Source organism: Malus sylvestris, chromosome 1 (genome assembly GCF_916048215.2).
Source record: "Malus sylvestris chromosome 1, drMalSylv7.2, whole genome shotgun sequence".
Classification (NCBI taxonomy): Eukaryota; Viridiplantae; Streptophyta; class Magnoliopsida; order Rosales; family Rosaceae; genus Malus; species Malus sylvestris.
Window position 1 is genome coordinate 13,311,683 of NC_062260.1, and position 19,554 is coordinate 13,331,236.

Here is a 19,554-nt window from a genome sequence, read left to right on the forward strand (position 1 = left end):
GATTCTGTGAAGAGAGTCAACTGCACGTGAGGAGAGTCGAGTGCAAATATCAAGATCTTCCACCAACCTTATGCGCAAGTGGAGACCAAATTTTTAACCAAATTTGTAAACAAACAATGTCGTTGTTCATGATTGGATGATTACTTGCTTAAGTGTTTATTAACGTGCTTATTTTTTATTGGTTACACATTATTTGGTTTGAAAATTTGATATCCCTAGTGTTTTCCTTACTTTGCTTCTTAATTTTGTGGCCTTTTTTGTTTTGCAAGGATTGATGTTATCTCTGAGTGGTTGGGTCCTTTTTATCCCCTTTATAATAATGTATCATTTTATCTTTTTCAATAAATTTTCTTAGGGAAACTTCTGACAAATTATTAATCAAGTTACAGACAAAAAAAAAAGACAAAATTATTAATCGATTATTAATCAAGTTTCAGGCAGAGAAAAGAAGACAAACAATTCAACCAAGAACAAAAACATTAACATTGAAAGCGTATGGTGGAATCGGTCTTCACACGCTTTTGTTGACAATAACCTTAATGTTAAACAACAATGCTACAACCAATGTAAAACATGCAAGTTTGATATGATTCCAATGGTAGAAGAAAAGTCGTTGGTAGTGAAGGGTTGCTACCTAATGTCCATTAATTTCCACAACACACAATGATGTCCATTAATTTAAATTTTCGGATTTGGATGCTCCTTTTGTTAACATCGATCATTGATGTACAGTTGCCACTATCTTTCCAATTTCTGAGTTTTGAGCATATGGATGGACTATCGGGCTGATCCAATGGCTGATGTACATTGTGTTCCAAACGAATTGAATAATTTAGTAAGTAATTCAATTAGTAAGTAACTCAAGTCAATACCTGCTGCTTGAGTTCAATAGCTATACAACTGTAATGTATACGTTTCTTCTGTAAACGGCTATTTTATATGTGTATGTATACTTGCAGTGTTGCAATCATCTTCCAAGTTACTTTCCAGTTTCCAATCATCTTGCCTAAACACTTTTTCTTCTTCTTCATTGTCGTTAAGATGCAGGGAGAGGATATTATGTGCTTGAAACTATTTCACGCTTCAATAATTGTGGCGCTAATTGTGCTACAGTATTTCAACATTTCACTATCCCTTGAATTCAATAATATTTCTTTAGGAGTAGTTGGCCATAGGGATATTGTTAAGGTGCCGAAGGTGATCAGGTGCATAGAGAGGGAAGGGGAAGCACTCCTTGCTTTCAAACAGGGCCTCGCAGATGATGACAATCTCCTATCTTCATGGGGAAGAGAAGTCCACAAGCAAGATTGTTGCAAATGGGCAGGCGTCCACTGCAGCAACAGAACCAGTCGTATTACTCAACTTAATCTTGGACAATCTTATTTGAGTGAAGCTTACTCACTTCAAGAGAAATGAGACACAGAGTTTTACTACCATTTGCAAGGTAAGATATGAGTCATAAACTGATTGAGTTGTAGCATTTGAAATATTTGGAGAAATTAACTTCAATGGAAGCCAATTTCCAGATTTCATTGGTTCTCTTTCTAATTTAAGACACCTTGATCTCTCTGATGCTTCTTTTGCTGGTAGATTTCCAAGTCAGGTTGGAAACCTTACCCACTTGCAATATCTAGATCTCAGCTTCAATTTCTTTGCAAATGTAGAAAATATGAATTCATGGCCACCTAATCTTTCTTCTTTAACATATTTGAACATGAGTAGCAGCAATTTAAGTAATGTTTATGATTGGATGGAAGCAGTTAATAAGCTTCCTAAACTTACAAATTTGACATTGACTGAATGTGGTCTTCCTTCTCTAATTCATTCAAGTTCTCTTTTTAACATAAATTTTTCTAAATATCTTGCTCATGTTAAGCTCAATTCCAACCAATTCACTTCTCCTTCAATTTTTTTATGGTTGTCAAACTACAATGTCAGCCCTGTTTATCTTGACCTCAAATCGTTTAATTTCCCATGTTTTTGGAAATATGAGACCTCTTGCATTTTTTCGTCTTGGATTCAATCATCTTGTAGGGTCTCTACCTCTTCTTGCAAATTGTTCATCACTAGAAGAGTTAGGTCTCTCTTACAATCAGTTAAATGGAACAATACCTGAAAGCATTGGGCAAATGTCTAACTGGAGTATCTGGACTTGGGTAGCAATGATTTGGAAGGGGTACTTACGGAAAGTCATCTCTCTCAACTCTCTAGATTAAGGTTTTTGGATTTGTCCTTTAACTCGCTAGCTTTAAATTTCCATATTGATTGGATTCCTCATTTCCAATTGCAAATCATAATTTTGAGGTTTTGCATCATGGGTCCACATTTTCCAAAATGGCTTCAAACTTAGAAAAGTTATTTGCACCTTGATATTTCTAATGCAAAAATTTCTGATATCATTCCAAGTTGGTTTTGGGGCATGTTCTCTCATGATCTTGAAATTGAATATATAAATCTCTCCAACAACCAAATTAGAGGAACAATTCAAAATCCAACATTTGATTTTTCATCTTTCCCTCTTTCACTGAATTTGAGTTGGAACCAATTGGAATGTCCAATTCCTTCATTTCTTTCCAAAACATCAAAACTAGATCTCTCCAACAATAAATTTTTAGGGTTGGTTTCATTCTTTTGTCCAAAGACTCCAATCAAGGCTAGTAATTAAACCTTTCTTGATCTCTCAAGCAACCAATTATCCGAAGAACTTCCCGATTGTGGGACGCATTTTGGAAATCTAGTCTTTCTTGATTTGAGTGACAATGCCTTTTGGAAATCTAGTCTATTCAAACATTGAAGCTAAATAACAATGGATTTGTGGGGGAATTGCCTTCATCTTTGAAGAATTGCACAAGTCTCATAGTTTTGGATGTTGGAGAAAATAAATTATTAGGTTTGATACCTAGATGGTTAGGGGTCGGATTTTCAGAATTGGTTATCCTCCGTTCTAATCACTTCTATGGAAGCATTCCATTACAATTGTGTAATATGGCAAGCATTCAAATTCTGGATTTCTCGATGAATAACATCTCTGGAAGTATACCCAAATGCCTCAACAATTTGACTAATTTGGTTCAAAAAGGAAGTTCAAGTCTAACTATCAATCATTTTTACCTCCTCAACAACAAGAGGTAGAATTCATTAGCTAGTACTTATAATGACAACGCATCCTTGATATGGAAAGGCACAATGTCCAAATACAAAAGTACTCTGGGGCTTGTAAAAAGCATTCATTTGTCGAGCAACTGAATAAAGGGGGAGATTCCTAGTGAAATCATTGATCTTGGGGTTGGTTTTTTTGAACCTGTCGAAAAACAATTGTGAACACGGAAATTTCCTGAAACAAAAGAGACAAGAACAACATGCACAAACAAATATTTGTATTTGATGATTTTGGGTTACAATCTCTCTCTATTTTGATCCTCTGATTCGATCTCCGGAAGGTGTTGGTTTGTGGATGTTTCGTTGATCCAAGGGCTGTTGAGGCTTGATTTTGGATGAACTGTTAGAAGTTTCTTCAAGGGGCCGTGGGCTTGATATTTGAAGGTGGATTTGAGCGGATCTTCAAGGAGTCGTTGGGGCTTGATCTTGAGGATGAATGTTTCTTCAAGGGCCGTTAAGGCTTGATCTTGAATAACGGTGATGAACAGATCTTCAAGGGCTTTTGGGCTTGATCTTGAATAACAGTGATGAACAGATCTTCAAGGGCTTTTGAGCTTAATCTTGAAGAACGGTTGGATGTGTGTGGATTTGTCGACGTTGTTGATCCAAAGGGCCGTTGGGGCTTGATCTTGGATGAACGGATGATGAACGATGGTGCTTTCTTCAAGGGTCGTCAGGGCTTGATCTTGAATTTGTGGATGATTGTTGATCCAAAGGGCCGTTGGGGCTTGATCTTGGAAGAACGATGAACGAAGAACGAAGAACGCTTTCTTGATTCTTTGGGAACCTGGATGCTTGAGAGCTTCGGAGTTTCAGAGCTTCAGAGCTTCAAGAATTTTGACTAATGATTTTGGTTCTCCCTTCAAATGAATGAATTAGCCTTCTATTTATAGAAATTTCCAAGGCCTAATTTTGAATATAATATTCCAGATGAAATAAGTCGTTTCTGCCAGGTGTTGACACGTGTCCTATTTGATGACTTTTCCAACTTATTTCGATTTTTTGTTTAGACGTACGCTACGTGTAGAATTTATGTAATACATGAGCGTCGAAACTTTGATTTATCGGTCTACATTTATTTACCGAAATTTCGATGTCTACAAATGCTCCCACTTCAAGGCGCGTCGTATACATGTGCTTGTCACGTGTAGGAGATGCGTTTTGAAGTCCCTTAATGTAGATGTCGATCCAAGGGCCGTTGGGGCTTGATCTTGAATTGGGCTGGAAATTTCTTCAAGGGTCGTTGAGGCTTGATCTTGAATTGGGCTTGAGATTTCTTCAAGGGCCGTTTGAGGCTTGTTCTTGAACTTTTGTTTGAAATTTCTTCAAGGGTCGTCGAGGCTTGATCTTGAAGGTTGAAATTGGACCACAAGGAGCTTCATGTGGTAGATGATCTTTGGCTTTGGTAGTGGATGAATCGGCACGTATTTGTTTTTTTTGCACTTTGTTGACTTTCCACAGCTTTGATCTTGAACTGGGTTGAAGGATTTTCTGGATTCCTCCAATTGTTGATTTTCCACAGCTTATTCTTGAACTAGGTTTTGATTCAAGGGTGGTAGACACTTGATCTTGAATCGGACTTGTGATTTCCTCAAGGGTCGTCGAGGCTTGATCTTGAATTTGGCTGGAAGCTTCTTCAAGGGCCGTTAAGGCTTGATTCTTGAAGGTTGACTCGAACACATGGCAAGCATGCACGAGGTGAAGGTGACGACTTGTTGCTTTGTTCAATCTTTCTAATTCACACCTGAGCAGTTTGGTCAACGGTATGATCTTCAAGATTGATGGGCTCTTCTTCCAGTTGGTGACTTGATCTTTAAGGATTTGATTCAAGGGTGGTGAATCGACACGTGCAGCTCACAACGCCTAGTAAGCCAACCCAAGAATTTGAGGGTTAAAACGAATTCACCATCCAGAATGATTGTAACCCTGATGATATGAGATACTTTTGATTTTGGAGAAGTAGCGGATGATTCAGCACGTGCTTCGTTGCACTTGTCTCCACATGCTTCAAGGTATCATTTTCATTTCCTTTATCTGTTCCTCAGGCAGATGTGGCATCTTCTCGAGTTCCTCATCTCAGACTCCTTCTACTGAGTTGACTGTGCATGTTGCATTCTTCTCTGCTTGTTTCTTCTGCACGTTGTCTCCACGTACTGCAAGGTATCATTTTCACTTGCCTTATCTGTTCTTCAGGCAGATGTGGCAGCTTCTTTTGGAAGTACAGCAGCAGTGGGAGACGAGTACTCGAGAGCAATGCTAGGTAGGCAATCAGGGAAGGGTTCCCAGCAGTCGTTTCCTTACCCGAGTTTGAGTGGAAGTTCCGGCATATTGTTTTCTTTATCCTTGTCTTTGTAAGTAGGAACAAGGACAAAGGAAAGGACAGGGAGAATGCATGATATGAGATACTCTTGCTTTCTACCCTGGTGATATGAGATACTTTTGCTTTGGAGTTATTGGCTTGCAGAGGTACCCCAAGGAATAAGGAACACTGAGTGACCCGAGAGGCTTCGTTGGGAAGGCATTCTCGGAGATGAAGAAAGGTTCTGTATGTCTGCCTTGCTATGAAGGGTGAAGGTGGACATTTATATGGATTAATAACCGGTACTGTTCTTTCACTCTTGTCGGCAACCGTTGGATGATTGAACAGTAAACTTCACGTGTTTTCTCCTTCACCGAAAATCTTCGACAAATTGCCCGTGATTTGCGCAAAGTTGAGTGTGCATGTGACAGGTGTTGACAAGGCTGAAAAAGATTGGCGCCTCTTCGATATCTGGGATCGGTGCTTCGACAAATTGCCCGTGATTTCCGCAAAGCTGAGTTTGCGCGTGACGGGTGCTAACGCGTCTGGAAAGGAAGATCGCCCGTGGTTTCCGAGCAAGCCTCTTCGATTTTTTGAATTGGCCTCTTCGATTTCTGAGCCCCGTCGAGTGCAGAGGTTGCATATGACAAGTGCGGACAAGTCTGGAAAGGAAGATTGGCCCGTGGTTTTCGAGCAAGCCCAGCTTTTGAGAAAGCTAGCACCTCTTCGATTTTTGAATTGGCCTCTTCGAATTCTGAGCTCGCCTCTTCGATCTCTGAAATCCCGTCGAGTGCTGATTTTTATAGAGGCACGCAGTTCATTTCAAAGCACACTTGAATTTTCGCTTGTAGAAACTCCCTTCTTGTACTTCTAAGATCTTGATTTATCCGACCTCTTCTTCCTTCAACACCCTTGAAAATGTCTGGACCCTCCGACCGTCGTTTTGATTTGAATCTTGGTGAAGAGGCAGTCCCGCCTTCTCCAGACAACATATGGCGCCCATCCTTCATATCCCCTACTGGTCCTCTTACCGTTGGGGATTCAATGGTGAAGAATGATATGACCGCTGCGGTGGTGGCCCGAAACCTTGTCACTCCCAAAGATAACAGACTACTTTCCAAACGGTCTGATGAGTTGGTTGTTAAGGATTCTCTGGCTCTCAGTGTGCAGTGTGCATGTTCTGTGTCTAATATGGCCCAACGCCTATTTGCTCGAACCCGTCAAGTTGAATCATTGGCGGCTGAGGTGATGAGTCTCAAACAAGAGATTAGAGGGCTCAAGCAGGAGAATAAACAGTTGCATAAGCTCGAACATAGCTATGCGACAAACATGAAGAGGAAGATTAACCAGATGCAGGAATCTGATGGTCAGATTTTACTTAATCATCAGAGGTTTGTGGGTTTGTTCCAGCAGCATTTGCCTTCGTCTTCTGGGGCTGTACAGCGTAATGAAGCTCCAAATGATCAACCTTCAGTGCCTCCTCCTTCTGGGGTTCCGCCGAGTACTGAGGCGCCACCTGATCATCCTTGAAGATCCCCTCTTGTAAATTTGATTTGATTTGATTTTTTTTTAAAGGTATGTATAATGCAAATTTATGTAAAATTTCCAGAAAAATAAATAAAATGGACCTTTTATTTCTCTCTATGCATTTTTTTTATTTTATTTTTTTTTATTTATTTATTATTATTATTATTTATTATTTATTTATTTATTTTTCTTTTGGTGCTGGATGCACCAAGTTCCATCATCATTTTTTTTACAATTTTTTTTCTTTCTGCATATAGTGCCCATGCACCACCAGAAACTTTTGATCTGCCATGGGGCTGTTCCCCATCTTTGATCCACCATCCCATTTTCTATTATTTTTTTTTTGTATAAATTTCGATGATGGGCTGGGGAATTTGCAGGGAAGGATGAAGACGAACTTAGAGCTGGAGCTTAAGGAAGAGCTTCTCGGCCGACTAGTCGTTTGACAGCGGTCTTTGAAGTTGTCGGCAGCTGCGAGGCAAGAGACGGAGGAGGTGGAGGTGACCTTGATGTCAGATCCAGCTAGAACCCAGAGCACAGCCACTGAGCCTAACCACCGAGCACAGCTGCTGCACACCTGTTGTACTGCCACTGTGCATTCGTTGCACTGCCACCGAGCACCGCCACTGCGCATCCGTTGCACTGCCAATTGCTGCAAAGGATTATGTTTAACGGCGGAGACGCTGCCCTATTTGCCATGCTATGTCGACGTGCTTCTGGATGGCACATAAAGCACAAAACCCAGTAATATGGCATGAATTTCGATGCTTTCCACTTTGCAAGTATGCAGCTAAAGGCTCAGTATATGTCAGACACTGCAACACTGAATTGAGATAACAAGTGTTCCCCATATTCCTTAAACCGGCACCAATTCTCCGGAATGTGATGCCAAAGCTGAGCTCCGGATCCAACCCGTTCTCCATAAAACACTCGGACCGATCGGTTTTCTTAGCCGTCAAACTCGACTGACCCTTATTAGAGCTGCTACCGCCGTTGTTGCTGCTTCCGGGGTTCAAGGTCTCGAGCCTAAAGTCACCGCCACCAGTGTTAAGGCCATTGAAGGGCTTCCTTGCTCAGTGGAACTTGATACGCCTCTGAAGCGGATTCGACCTGGTTTCCAATTCGGGCATTAAATTCGCACAGCCCTCCGATTGGATATGGAGCTCCGCCGTTTGCACCAAAGCGTCGGCCATTTCCGGAGCTCAAAAAGTTACGATTTTGCAGAGAAAGTTTCGATTTTTGTTCTATGCGTATTGAATTTCCCTCTCGGCAATTAGAAATTAGGGTTCTACTGGCGGAAATGTTTAGGGGGATTTGGTGAAGTAGAGAGCTTTTTGAAGGTGAGGCGGAGGGTGTCGCGGCAAGTCAAGGCCGGGAAGTGAGAGTTCATCGGGGATATGATGGTGGTAGAGTCGGAGTATTCTCCGAGGGTTTGGGTGGATAATTCGGTTCAGGAACTCTGACATTGGCTGAAACATCTTGGATTTGACATCAAAGAGCTCACTGTGTCGAAAATTCTTACCAGGCCGGCGAGTCGCGATAACGGTTCGTTTGCCGTCGTGGAGAGCTGCCTGAGTGAAGCAGTGGAGCCCCGATGGAGTGACTCGAGTGGGAGTGATCGGGAACCCAGAAGAGGACTCCAGATCTTTGGGAAAAATGGAAATCGACCCGGAAAATGCTCCACCAGCCGTACATATGCCTTTATCATTGATTCGAGAGTTTCGAGGCTTCAAATCCGACGGTGGAGGTGAAATCTTGTCCCGGCTCAGCCCTGAATTTGAATCTCCTTCTGTTTGATTTTGACCTTGACCTTGACCTTCCTCGTCGTGCTCTGCGTCGTTGATGCCTTTTGTCATCAGTCTAAATCGACGGCGGCTTCACCAGTGGGCTCGCCGACCGACTCGGTCTTGTACATTTTGCACTCGTTCAAGTCGATCGAGCTCCATGTATTCCTACGACGGCATGGCTGATACTTCTTCAATGGAGGGGAGGAAGATCTGATTGGGTGTTGAGGGAGAGACGAGTGAAGATGGGCTTTAAGAGCCGGGCCCGGATTTGGTCTATGGTTTTGAAGGGCCTGGGCTGCATCTAATGGCATCAACCGGTTCTAGGCTCCTGGGCCTGTGCTCGATGACGAACCTGTTGTTCATCTGCATGTCATTCTGCTACTGGGCCGAGACATACATATATATGTTTCCTTCTTTTTTTTTCTTTTTTTTCTTTTTTTTGAAGAAATTGTAATTTAATTTTGTACAAAGAAAATTGCAAATTTTCTTAACAAAATAAATTTGTAATAAAATTGACATTCTTTAATAAAATATTTATTCTTTTTTTTTTTATTTTGATGTGACTGAACTCGAAAATTTGAACATTCGAGCTGCCTACGTACCCCTCCAAAGAAGAGATCAAGTCGTAATGTAGTTCAAACACATACATATATTTTTTTTGGTATTTTCTTTTTTGTGCCGTTTGCAGTTTCAGCTCATGCAGACAATGAGCGTTTGGTGTTGCCTTTTATGCTCGTGCAGACTAGGAGCTTTGTGCCATGCAGTTTAGACTCGTGCGGGCGAGGAGAATTTGTGAATTTTGTCAAGCAATTTTGGAGAGGCGTTCCTCATAATCTTCATAGCAAGGAGCCTTGACCGAGTGATTGAAGAAGTCTTCGGGAAAGAAATCGCTCATTGTGATGGCAACAGACGATCTTTGTGTCGCAATTTCATCATCCTCAACACTTTCACGTTGCTTTGAAGGTTGACAAGAGCTGCTTTGCCCCCTTTCCGATTGGCGGACTTGTGGAGGAGACGTATGCTTCTTGTGCAATTTCTTAAGAGTGACTTGAGTCCATCCTTCAACTTTGTTTGTCTTGGAGGATGCCCCCGGAGGTTGAGGTAAAAACTTTGAGTAGGAAGAGCCAAAAGTGATGGTGGTATAGTTTGACTTCACCACATCGTCAAGACCTAGCTCGATGATTCCTTTCTGAGCCAGCTTCATGATGAGATCTTTCAGCACGAAGCACTTTTCTGTCGGATGACTGATGAAGCGGTGGAATTTACAGTACCTTGGACTGTTGGTGTGATTCATCTCTTCTGGCCGTCTGCACTCAGGCAAGCCGATCACCTTCTTTTCCAACAGGTCATCCAACATGGCAACCACATCAGAGTCGGGGAATGGATAAGTCTTCTCCTCAAACTCCTTCAAAGTGCGTCTACGCATCTCTTGATCACGAAAAGCTTCAGCTTGAATCGCCTTGCCTCTTGTAGGGATTTTGACGGGAGAGGTGTTGACTGTCATTGCTTCCTTGGTGGATTTCCACGTAGCCTTCTCCACCTTTGTCTCAAGAACTTTGTCGTTCTTGTAGTCGGCGATCGGTTCCTTCTTCCCATGATGGGCGATGCTCAACTCCATGTCATGGGCGCGGGTGGCTAGCTCTTCGAAGGTCCGTGGTTTGATGCCTTGAATGATGTATTGCAAACCCCATTGCATGCCTTGGATGCACATCTCGATTGAAGAGGTTTCCGAGAGCCTGTCTTTACAGTCGAGGCTTAGAGTGCGCCATCTGTTGATGTAGTCAATGACTGGCTCGTCCTTCCACTGCTTTGTGCTCGTTAGCTCTAGCATGCTCACAGTACGACGAGTGCTATAGAAGCGGTTGAGGAATTCCCGCTCCAGTTGCTCCCAGCTGTTGATGGACTCAGGCTCTAGGTCCGTGTACCACTCAAAGGCGTTTCCTTTCAGCGAGCGCACAAACTGCTTGGCAAGGTAGTCCCCTTCGGTCCCTACGTTGTTGCAAGTTTCAACAAAGTGGGCGACGTGTTGTTTCGGGTTTCCCTTTCCATCAAATTGCATGAACTTTGGCGGTTGATAACCCCTCGGCATCCTTAAGGCGTCGATCTTCTTTGAATACGGCCTCGAGTACAACCCGGAGGTATTTGAGCTCCCTTCGTACTGTGCTTTGATGGTGTTGGTGATCATCTCTTGCAGCTGCTGGATAGAAAGAGATCCCATGAGTGCCGCTGCTTGGTCTGGCTCCGGCTTCACATCGTTTTTCTCCACCTGAGGCTCCTCTTCTTCGTCATCTCTTCTCTTTAGTGGATCATTCTCTGGGTTGGGGTTCTCGTCGTCCTATGGCTCCAGTCGGCTGATAAGTACAGCGATTTGCAAGTCTTTTTCTTCAACAATTCATGTTAGCCTTGCGATCGTTTCATTCATTTGAGCCAGTTGTTCTTCAATGGAGGTAACGCCGATGGTCATGCCTTGTGCAACCATTATGCGTGACTCTTCAGGCATCCAAGGTGTTGATGAAGGACCCCGTTGGCCGCTTTGGGATGTCATCTGATGTGCTTCAACGACATGCTTTGATGCCCCCAGTGAGGTTAGGTTGATGACGGACCTGCACCTTTGATGCTCCCCTTGCTCTTTTAGCGGCACCAATTTTGAAATGGCATGTTGAGGAGCGATTGTGGCGCCAATCGATTGTCTGTTTGCGGCAGAAGTGCTTAGGATCCTTCCCTCAGTGGTTGCGAGAACGGCTTGTCCCTTGCTTGATGCCATTGAATTTGTGGTGTGTTTGGATTTCTTGAACGGAGAAAGAGATGAGAGGTAGATATTGTCCCACCGGGCGTGCCAATTTGTGAACACGGAAATTTCCTGAAACGAAAGAGACAAGAACAACGTGCACAAACAAATATTTGTATTTGATGATTTTGGGTTACAAGCTCTCTCTATTTTGATCATCTGATTCGATCTCCGTAAGGTGTTGGTTTGTGGATGTTTCGTTGATCCAAGGGCCGTTGAGGCTTGATTTTGGATGAACTGTTGGAAGTTTTTTCAAGGGGCCGTGGGCTTGATCTTTGAAGGTGGATTTGAGCGGATCTTCAAGGAGCCATTGGGGCTTGATCTTGAGGATGAATGTTTCTTCAAGGGCCGTTAAGGCTTGATCTTGAATAACGGTGATGAACGGATATTCAAGGGCTTTTGGGCTTGATCTTGAAGAACAGTGATGAACAGATCTTCAAGGGCTTTTGAGCTTAATCTTGAAGAACGGTTGGATGTGTGTGGATTTGTCGACGTTGTTGATCCAAAGGGCCGTTGGGGCTTGATCTTGGATGAACGGATGATGAACGATGGTGCTTTCTTCAAGGGCCGTCGGGGCTTGATCTTGAATTGGTGGAAGTTCTTCAAAGGCCTTTGGGGCTTGATCTTGAATTGGTGGATGGTTGATCCAAGGGTCGTCGGGGCTTGATCTTGGAAGAACGATGAACGAGGAATGAAGAACACTTTCTTCAAGGGTCGTCGGGGCTTGATCTTGAATTGGTGGATGATTGTTGATCTAAAGGGCCGTTGGGGCTTGATCTTGGAAGAACGATGAACGAAGAACGAAGAACGCTTTCTTGATTCTTCGGGAACCTAGATGCTTGAGAGCTTCGGAGTTTCAGAGCTTCAGAGCTTCAAGAACTTTGCCTAATGATTTTGGTTCTCCCCTCAAATGAATGAATTAGCCTTCTATTTATAGAAATTTCCAAGGCCTAATTTTGAATATAATATTCCAAATGAAATAAGTCGTTTCTGTCAGGTGTTGACACGTGTCCTATTTGATGACTTTTCCAACTTATTTCGATTTTTTGTTTAGACGTACGCTACGTGTAGAATTTATGTAATACATGAGCGTCGAAACTTTGATTTATCGGTCAACATTTATTTACCGAAATTTCGATGTCTACAACAATTTGATAGGCCAAATAACTCCAGTAATTAGGAAGTTGGCTTTGCTATAGTTCCTCGATTTGTCAAGTAACCAAATGTATGGAAGAATTCCATCAAGTCTTCTTCAAATTTATGGTCTTGGAAGATTGGACTTGTCAAACAACAACTTATCTGGAAAAAAAATTGCAATGGTGACTCAGCTCCAAAGCTATGATCCATCTGATTCTGCTAGGAATCCTCTGCTTTGTGGAATTCCACTTCAATAGTTGTGCTCTCCTGATGACACAAGTCCAAATGAACAACCAGTGTTCAGGATCAAGTTGAAGAAAATGATGGGCTTATAACATCAAGATTTTATGTGAGTTTAGCACTTGGATTTGTTTTTGGATTTTGGGGAATTGCCTTCATCCTTGAGGAACTATACAAGACTCACAATTTTTTATGTTGGAGAAAATAAATTATCGGGTTTGATACCTGAATGGTTAGGGGTTGGACTTTCAAATTTGACTATCTTTATCCTCTGTTCTAATTACTTCTATGGAAGCATTCCATCACAATTGTGCAATATGGGAAGAAATCAAATTCTGGATTTCTCGATGAATAACATCTCTGGAAGTATACCCAAATACCTCAACAGTTTGACTAATTTGGCTAAAAAAGGAAGCTCAATTCTAACTATCCATCATTATTACAGCCTTGGAAACGAGACGGAGTCTGAGTATGATCACGAAGAATCCTTGATATGGAAATGAATAATGTCCAAATACAAAAGTAATCTGGGGCTTGTAAAGAACATTCATTTGTCGAGCAACCGATTAACGGGGAGATTCCTAGTGAAATCACTGGTCTTGTGGGCTTGGTTTCTTTAGACCTATCGAGAAACAATTTAATAGGTCTAATAACTCCAAAGATCGGGAAGTTGCAGTCACTTGACTCGCTTGATCTATCAAACAACCCAATACATGATACGATTCCAACAAGTCTCTTTCGAATGTCAGGCCTTGATAAGCTGGACTTGTCAAATAACAACCTGTCGGGAAAAATTCCCATAGGGTCTCAGCTCCAAAACTTTAATCCCTCTAATTTTGCTAGGAATGATTTGCTTTGTGGAATTCCACTTCAACGGTTGTGCTCTCCCAACAAAACAAGTTCAACCAGTGTTTAGGGATCAAATTGAGGAGAAGGATGGGCTTATAACATCAGGATTTTATGTGAGTTTAGCGCTTGAATTTGTTGTTGGATTTTGGGGAGTTTGATATTTATTAGGTCATGGAGATACACATACTACAAGTTCTTGAACTGTGTATACGATTGGCTTTATGTGAGGGTGGCGTTGATCAGGCAACGAAGAATGACTGATGGGTAAATTATAAGTACTTTTCCACATAACGAATAATATTATTGCAATTTTGAGTCTATTAATATGATTGGCTAAGTGCATTTTTGTACAAAAAACTAGTGTAATGATAATATCTTTTTGGTCACTCTAAGGGCTAGTTTGGTATTGTTGTGCTTTGAAAAAAAAGTTGTTTCTGCTGTGCTATGAGAATAAGTAGCCGTGAAATAAAGTAGCAGAGTGTTTGGTAAACTTTTTTGTAAAAGTGCTTTTGAAAAAAAAAAAGCAATATTATAGTGCTTGGTAAACTTCTATGTAAAAAGATGTGAAAAAAAAAGTCGGTTTTTCAAAGCTGGGTTTTGCAACTTTGTGTTTTTGGCTTTTTTTTCACCCAAAACTGTGAAGAAAAAAAAGCTGAAGCTGAATGTTTACCAAACACAAAAAAGCTCCCAGCTTTCTTCGATACTCACTTTTTGTAGAATTACCTCAGTACCAAACCAGGCCTAATTGTCTTTAAATTTATGACTAATATATGTTGTGCTTTTTCTGAATCTTTTTATCTCTCGCTAGCCATGCTCCCTTTCAGCTGGAGAAGGAGACTGAAAAGTGCAATTTGAAGTTAAAGATTTAGTGAAAGTGTTACAGTTGATTTAGTGGCCTTTTTGTAGACCCGACAGTTTCTGACACGACACGAAAATGACACGAAAATAATGGGTTTTGAGTCAACACGATAACTAATCGGGTCATTATCGGGTGACCCGTTAAGAACCTGTTAATAACGGGTTCTTAACAGGTATACACGCGGGTAACATGTGGGTAACCCATTTCGACCCGTTAAGAAAAAAATTATTTTGATAATTTTAAAGTTTAATTACGAAAAGATTTATTATAAAATTATGAAGCTCCTTTTGCCTTTTGGTCATCTGGGATTGCTTTGCTACCCTCCACTTCCTTATGACTACCACAAGCACATAAGCTATCCTACTAAAATGACTATCATAAGGCAATTTGTATCCCCAACAAAAACACCACAACAGAGATTGCAAGCCCAAGTGTTGGGAGACCATATTCAAGGGCCCACCCAACTTTGTCTTGTATGTAAATCAAGGTGGTGTTCGAGAAAAGGGTCCCAAAGAAGATGTTGCTGAACATCAACCAGATGAAAAATGAGAGTTTGGATCCTCTCTTTGGGCTCAAACTCATCAAACTAATCTGCTCCCATGTGGAGATGTTGGGTTTGGTTAAAATACAATAGCCATATTAATATATACAATATATTCTATATTAAATATATAGTTTTGTATTATTATTCTATATAAGTTAAAAAAAAAAGTTTTTGTCATTATTTATTTTTATTATGAGAGTTCCTTATTATCATTACTACAATGATAGATTTTAATTAACATGTTGTTGTCTAAAATTAAAATAAACTAGTATAGTATTTGTATAAGCAAGAACTAAGAAGACATACATACAAGTATGAAAAATGTGAAAGAATATATAAACACTTGTGATTCATCATTATTCCTTCATGAGTAGATAACAGTTACAGTAACATTATTGTTTAGATTTTTAAAATCCTCCAAACCCTCATGAATAATGTTTTTTATTTAAGGGCAAAATTAATAAAATTAATAATAATTATTGTAGAAGTGTAAAAAATGTAAAAAAAAATAAAATATACAATCACTCATAATGACAATCTTTACAACTTTTATGAAGGGGTCAGCTTCAAAATCTAACACTATAATCCATAATTCTTACATTTATATTTAACCATCGATTGTCATTTACGCTTTATTCTTGATACTGAATTTCATTTTTAAATTTTCTTTTTTGAAAACATGATCATCTGGCGGATATAAGAAGATGAACGGTTCAGATCTTTGATATCACATTTCGATATTTATGGTTAACTACAATATGAGTTGATATCATATAGTTTGTAGAAAATTTATAAAATCAAACAATATTTTTACTAACCGTAAAACTCTAAACATAATATCAACGATCCAAACCGTTCATCTTCTTGCATCCTCTAATAGATCATGTTTTCAAAAAAGAAAATCTGAAAAAGCAAAATTTGATGAGAAAAATGAAGTGTAAATGTAAATAACAATCAACGGTTAAATTTTGATATATGATTTATATGATTATAGTGGCGAATTTCAAAGTTAAGCTCTTCACAAAAGTTGTAAAACTTGTCATTACGAGCGTTTATATATTTTTTACACTTCTCCATTAATTAAAAAACTATTAAAGACTTTACTTAAATAACAGCCGTAAGATAAATGAAAATAAATTGTACCGTTGGATTCTATTTAACTTATATTATTAGAACTTTTTTTAACGAAAAAACCCCTCCGCTGTTCCATTATTTTCCAATTTACCATTTGATTAAAACAAAAGCCCTAATCCCTTTCTCTCTCCCCACTCCCGTGACCCTCTGATCCTCTATCCCGATCCCGCCGTCTGTCTCTCCTTGCCGTTCTCACCCGCCGTATGTTCAGTTCTTCCGGTAGCCTCTCTCAGTCTCTCTTTTCTCCTCCCTCGTGCAGTGGACGGAATCATCCTTGTCATCTCTGCATCTCCATTGAATTGTGTAAGTTTCTGTTCCTAAATTTTACATCTTTGCAGTTTCGCCCAAGTTGATCTAGTTGTTTGGATTAGTTCATCCAAATGGTGGAATATTTATGTTATGCAAGTTGATAATCTCTGAATTAGATGATTTCTAAATCCCAATTTGGGATTTACTGTTAGATTTTGTTCTCGATATCAAAAATAGGACAGACGTTCGTAATTTTTAATTTTTAATTTTTTCTTTCAGATTTGGTGAATAGAAGGCCTTGCTTTAGTAATTAGTAGTTTTGATTGGAATGTCTTGATAAGCTGTTTTATCTATTTAGTTTCTCTTCTTTTCATGGTCAAGCTGTATTAATGTTTCTTGAGACTACATGAGGTATCTGGTATTTTTAACTCAATATATGTGTTTGTGTTAGTGTATGTAGATGTAAGCTTTGCGGTCTTAATTCACATGAGTTGTTCGTCCACGTTTAAGCATTCTTAATTTCTTATGTTGTTGCGGGATTTTAATGCAGAAATGATTTTCTTGAGTTGGTATGGGAAAATGGTCAGGTTATGATGCAGGGTCAGTCCAGTAGAACTAAGAATAATCCGTCTTGTCAGTGCCATCTTCTGAGATGGGTTTGAGTGAGGATGATGACATGTTGCCTTTGATGGCACAAAGCGGGTGGGTGGTAAAGGATCACCACACCTAACCGTTGCATTTTTTTAGTCTGTCTTTCACCACACACCCACACGTTTGTACGTATTTGCAACGTTTTTTGGGGTTTTTAAGTTTTGTTTAGGTTTGATTAGCCTCTCTCCGCCCCTATTTGGAGGCCCTTCTTTGTATTTGGTTTGGCTTATAGGGTTGGTTTGCCGATTTTGTCAAGATACGGTTCCCATCGGAACTGTTAAAAAGGCAATGTTCATCTAGCCTCCAGGCAGTTGCTGATGTAGCTGCTGCTATATTATGTTCATCTATATCTAATATATATGCATCAGATTAGGGGTTTATGTGGCTGCCGAATCACACATATATGCATCGAGAGTAGTCAGTTTGTTTTTGGAGAGTATTTACGGCATGCGTTAGTTTTTTAGAAGAAAATGTGCAATATTGCTTCCAATGATGATTGAGGAAAATTGAAGGATTTGATTGGAAGAAAATGTGCAAGGTTCCAATGTTCTAATGTTCCAATGTCCTTAATTTTGCAAATCTTTTGAACATTTGACATTTTGTAATGTTCTAATGTTTTTTTTATTCTGCTCTTATTTTGGGTATGGAAAAATATATATTTAAAAGAAAAATGCGTTTTTATGTTTTGGATGTGACAATATGGTATGTATATACTTATTTAGTATTATGTTTTTCATTTGATTATTTATTGGTTTAAAATGTATTTTCCTTAACGGGTAACAGGTCGGGTCATATTACCTGTTAATATTATCGGGTTGGGTCATTTTACCCGTTTATTTTAACGGGTGTTACACGACACGACCCGTTAAGATATCAGGTATGACACGAAAACGACACGAATGCCAGGTCTACCTTTTTGTTTTTGCAATGACGTTGGTTAGATTAGTATGTGTATCGTTTTATCCTTTTCAATAAATTTCCTTGAGAAACTTGCAAGAACTTACTAATCAAGTTACCGAGAGAACAAGCAGACGGCTAATTCATCAAGATTTGATACAGTAACATTGAGAACATCGTACATTAACAAATAATTCAATCAATATATCTCACATCATCAATTGCTGATTGTTTACAATTGAAGCCACATCAAACCGCATTATCTTGACAACAGAGAAATACAATTCAAATCATTAAAATCTGATTTAAGTAAGAGCTCACTGTTGGTTGAATTGATTATTCCCATCATTAATTCGTCATTGCCACCGTCAGCCAACGTAAACATGAGGTTACCGGGGCACCAACAGGGCAGTTCAGCATGACAGCTGAACCATTGGACTGGTGGAGCAACCAGACCATGTTCGATAGAGCTGATGCATGCAGCATTGCATGAACGTAGTGGAGATCAAACACCAAGGAAACTGGATTTTAGGAATCATACACACCTCTTTCGTGAGAACAGCATCCTCATTTGCTACAATGAACGCAACTTGAGAATCTGTTACACATACATAAACTGAAATGACACATAAGAGTCAAGTGAGTAACATATTCAAGATCTTGTATATGAACAATTGGTTAATGGAAGCAGCAATTCAGCGAGAAAACATCATCGCAGTTTAGCACTGAAATTACAAGTTGTGAGAATTATGAGAACAAAATAGGGGCAAATTCTGAATTTCAAATGGTACGTTTCAGCAAGCAATTAAACAATGACAAAGTACCTGTCAACCCAAAATCCTGCAGATGCACGAGAAGATGAATAAACCTGTCCCAAGCTATGCCAACGATCACTTGATATTCATATTGAAACTCAGGTACATTCATCTGACCACAGCGGATTCCTATCAAGTTCATTTCCTTTCCCATAAAATGTGTAATTCCTAGCATTTTTAATTCATAAACAAAAAAATAGAAAAGAAAAGAGTAAAGAATCAGATAGTGGATGTCATAATGCAAAAATGCAGAAAAATATAACAAATTTAACACAAGAAAACAGGATTGCAGGCAAATCCATAAAAATCCTTGAAACCAACCAAAATTGAAGACCCAATTCTCTCGAAACCAACAAAAACTTAAAACCCAGTTCTTGAAATCTTGAAAAAGAGATTAAAACCAATCAAAATCGTAGAGATTAAAGAAAGATACTGTCATAGATGAACACAGTGGAGATCTGATTACTGCTGCCATCGCCATAGATACCGAGGAAATCACCATCCGGGCACAACTGAGAATGCAGAAAAGATTATGGAGGGTGAGGGAAATCCAGAGGCCGTGGTTGCAGTTAAAGTTGAAGAAGATGCGAGGATGCAATCGCAGAGCTAAGATAACAGA

The 19,554-nt window shown here is 39.9% G+C and overlaps 1 protein-coding gene, 1 long non-coding RNA gene and 2 pseudogenes across 2 annotated transcripts; 3 read left to right on the top strand and 1 right to left on the bottom strand.

Annotated features, from left to right (window-relative positions):
• Positions 1 to 1,041: 1,041 nt before the first annotated feature.
• Positions 1,042 to 2,350, top strand: LOC126611927 (receptor-like protein EIX1; annotated as a pseudogene).
• Positions 2,351 to 2,760: 410 nt separating this feature from the next.
• LOC126612007 (receptor-like protein EIX1) lies at positions 2,761 to 13,944 on the top strand (annotated as a pseudogene).
• A 2,482-nt stretch (positions 13,945 to 16,426) lies between these two features.
• Positions 16,427 to 17,967, top strand: LOC126621028 (uncharacterized). Its single transcript, XR_007622771.1, has 2 exons — positions 16,427 to 16,626; positions 16,852 to 17,967. It is a non-coding gene; the product is annotated as an uncharacterized LOC126621028 (long non-coding RNA).
• A 315-nt stretch (positions 17,968 to 18,282) lies between these two features.
• On the bottom strand, positions 18,283 to 19,089 carry LOC126621021 (uncharacterized). Its single transcript, XM_050289391.1, has 2 exons — positions 18,945 to 19,089; positions 18,283 to 18,736 (listed from the first exon to the last, which is right to left on the bottom strand). Exons 1-2 carry the CDS (start codon positions 19,087 to 19,089, stop codon positions 18,534 to 18,536), a joined length of 348 nt encoding a protein of 115 aa, XP_050145348.1. The 3' UTR covers positions 18,283 to 18,533.
• Positions 19,090 to 19,554: the final 465 nt, after the last annotated feature.

Coding starts and splice junctions, on each gene's coding strand:
- LOC126621021 (XM_050289391.1), bottom strand. CDS start 19,089: ATGGGAAAGGAAATGAACTTGATAGGAATCCGCTGTGGTCAGATGAAT. Junction 18,737..18,944: donor GCAGGATTTTGGGTTGACAG/GTACTTTGTCAT, acceptor GTGTCATTTCAG/TTTATGTATGTGTAACAGAT.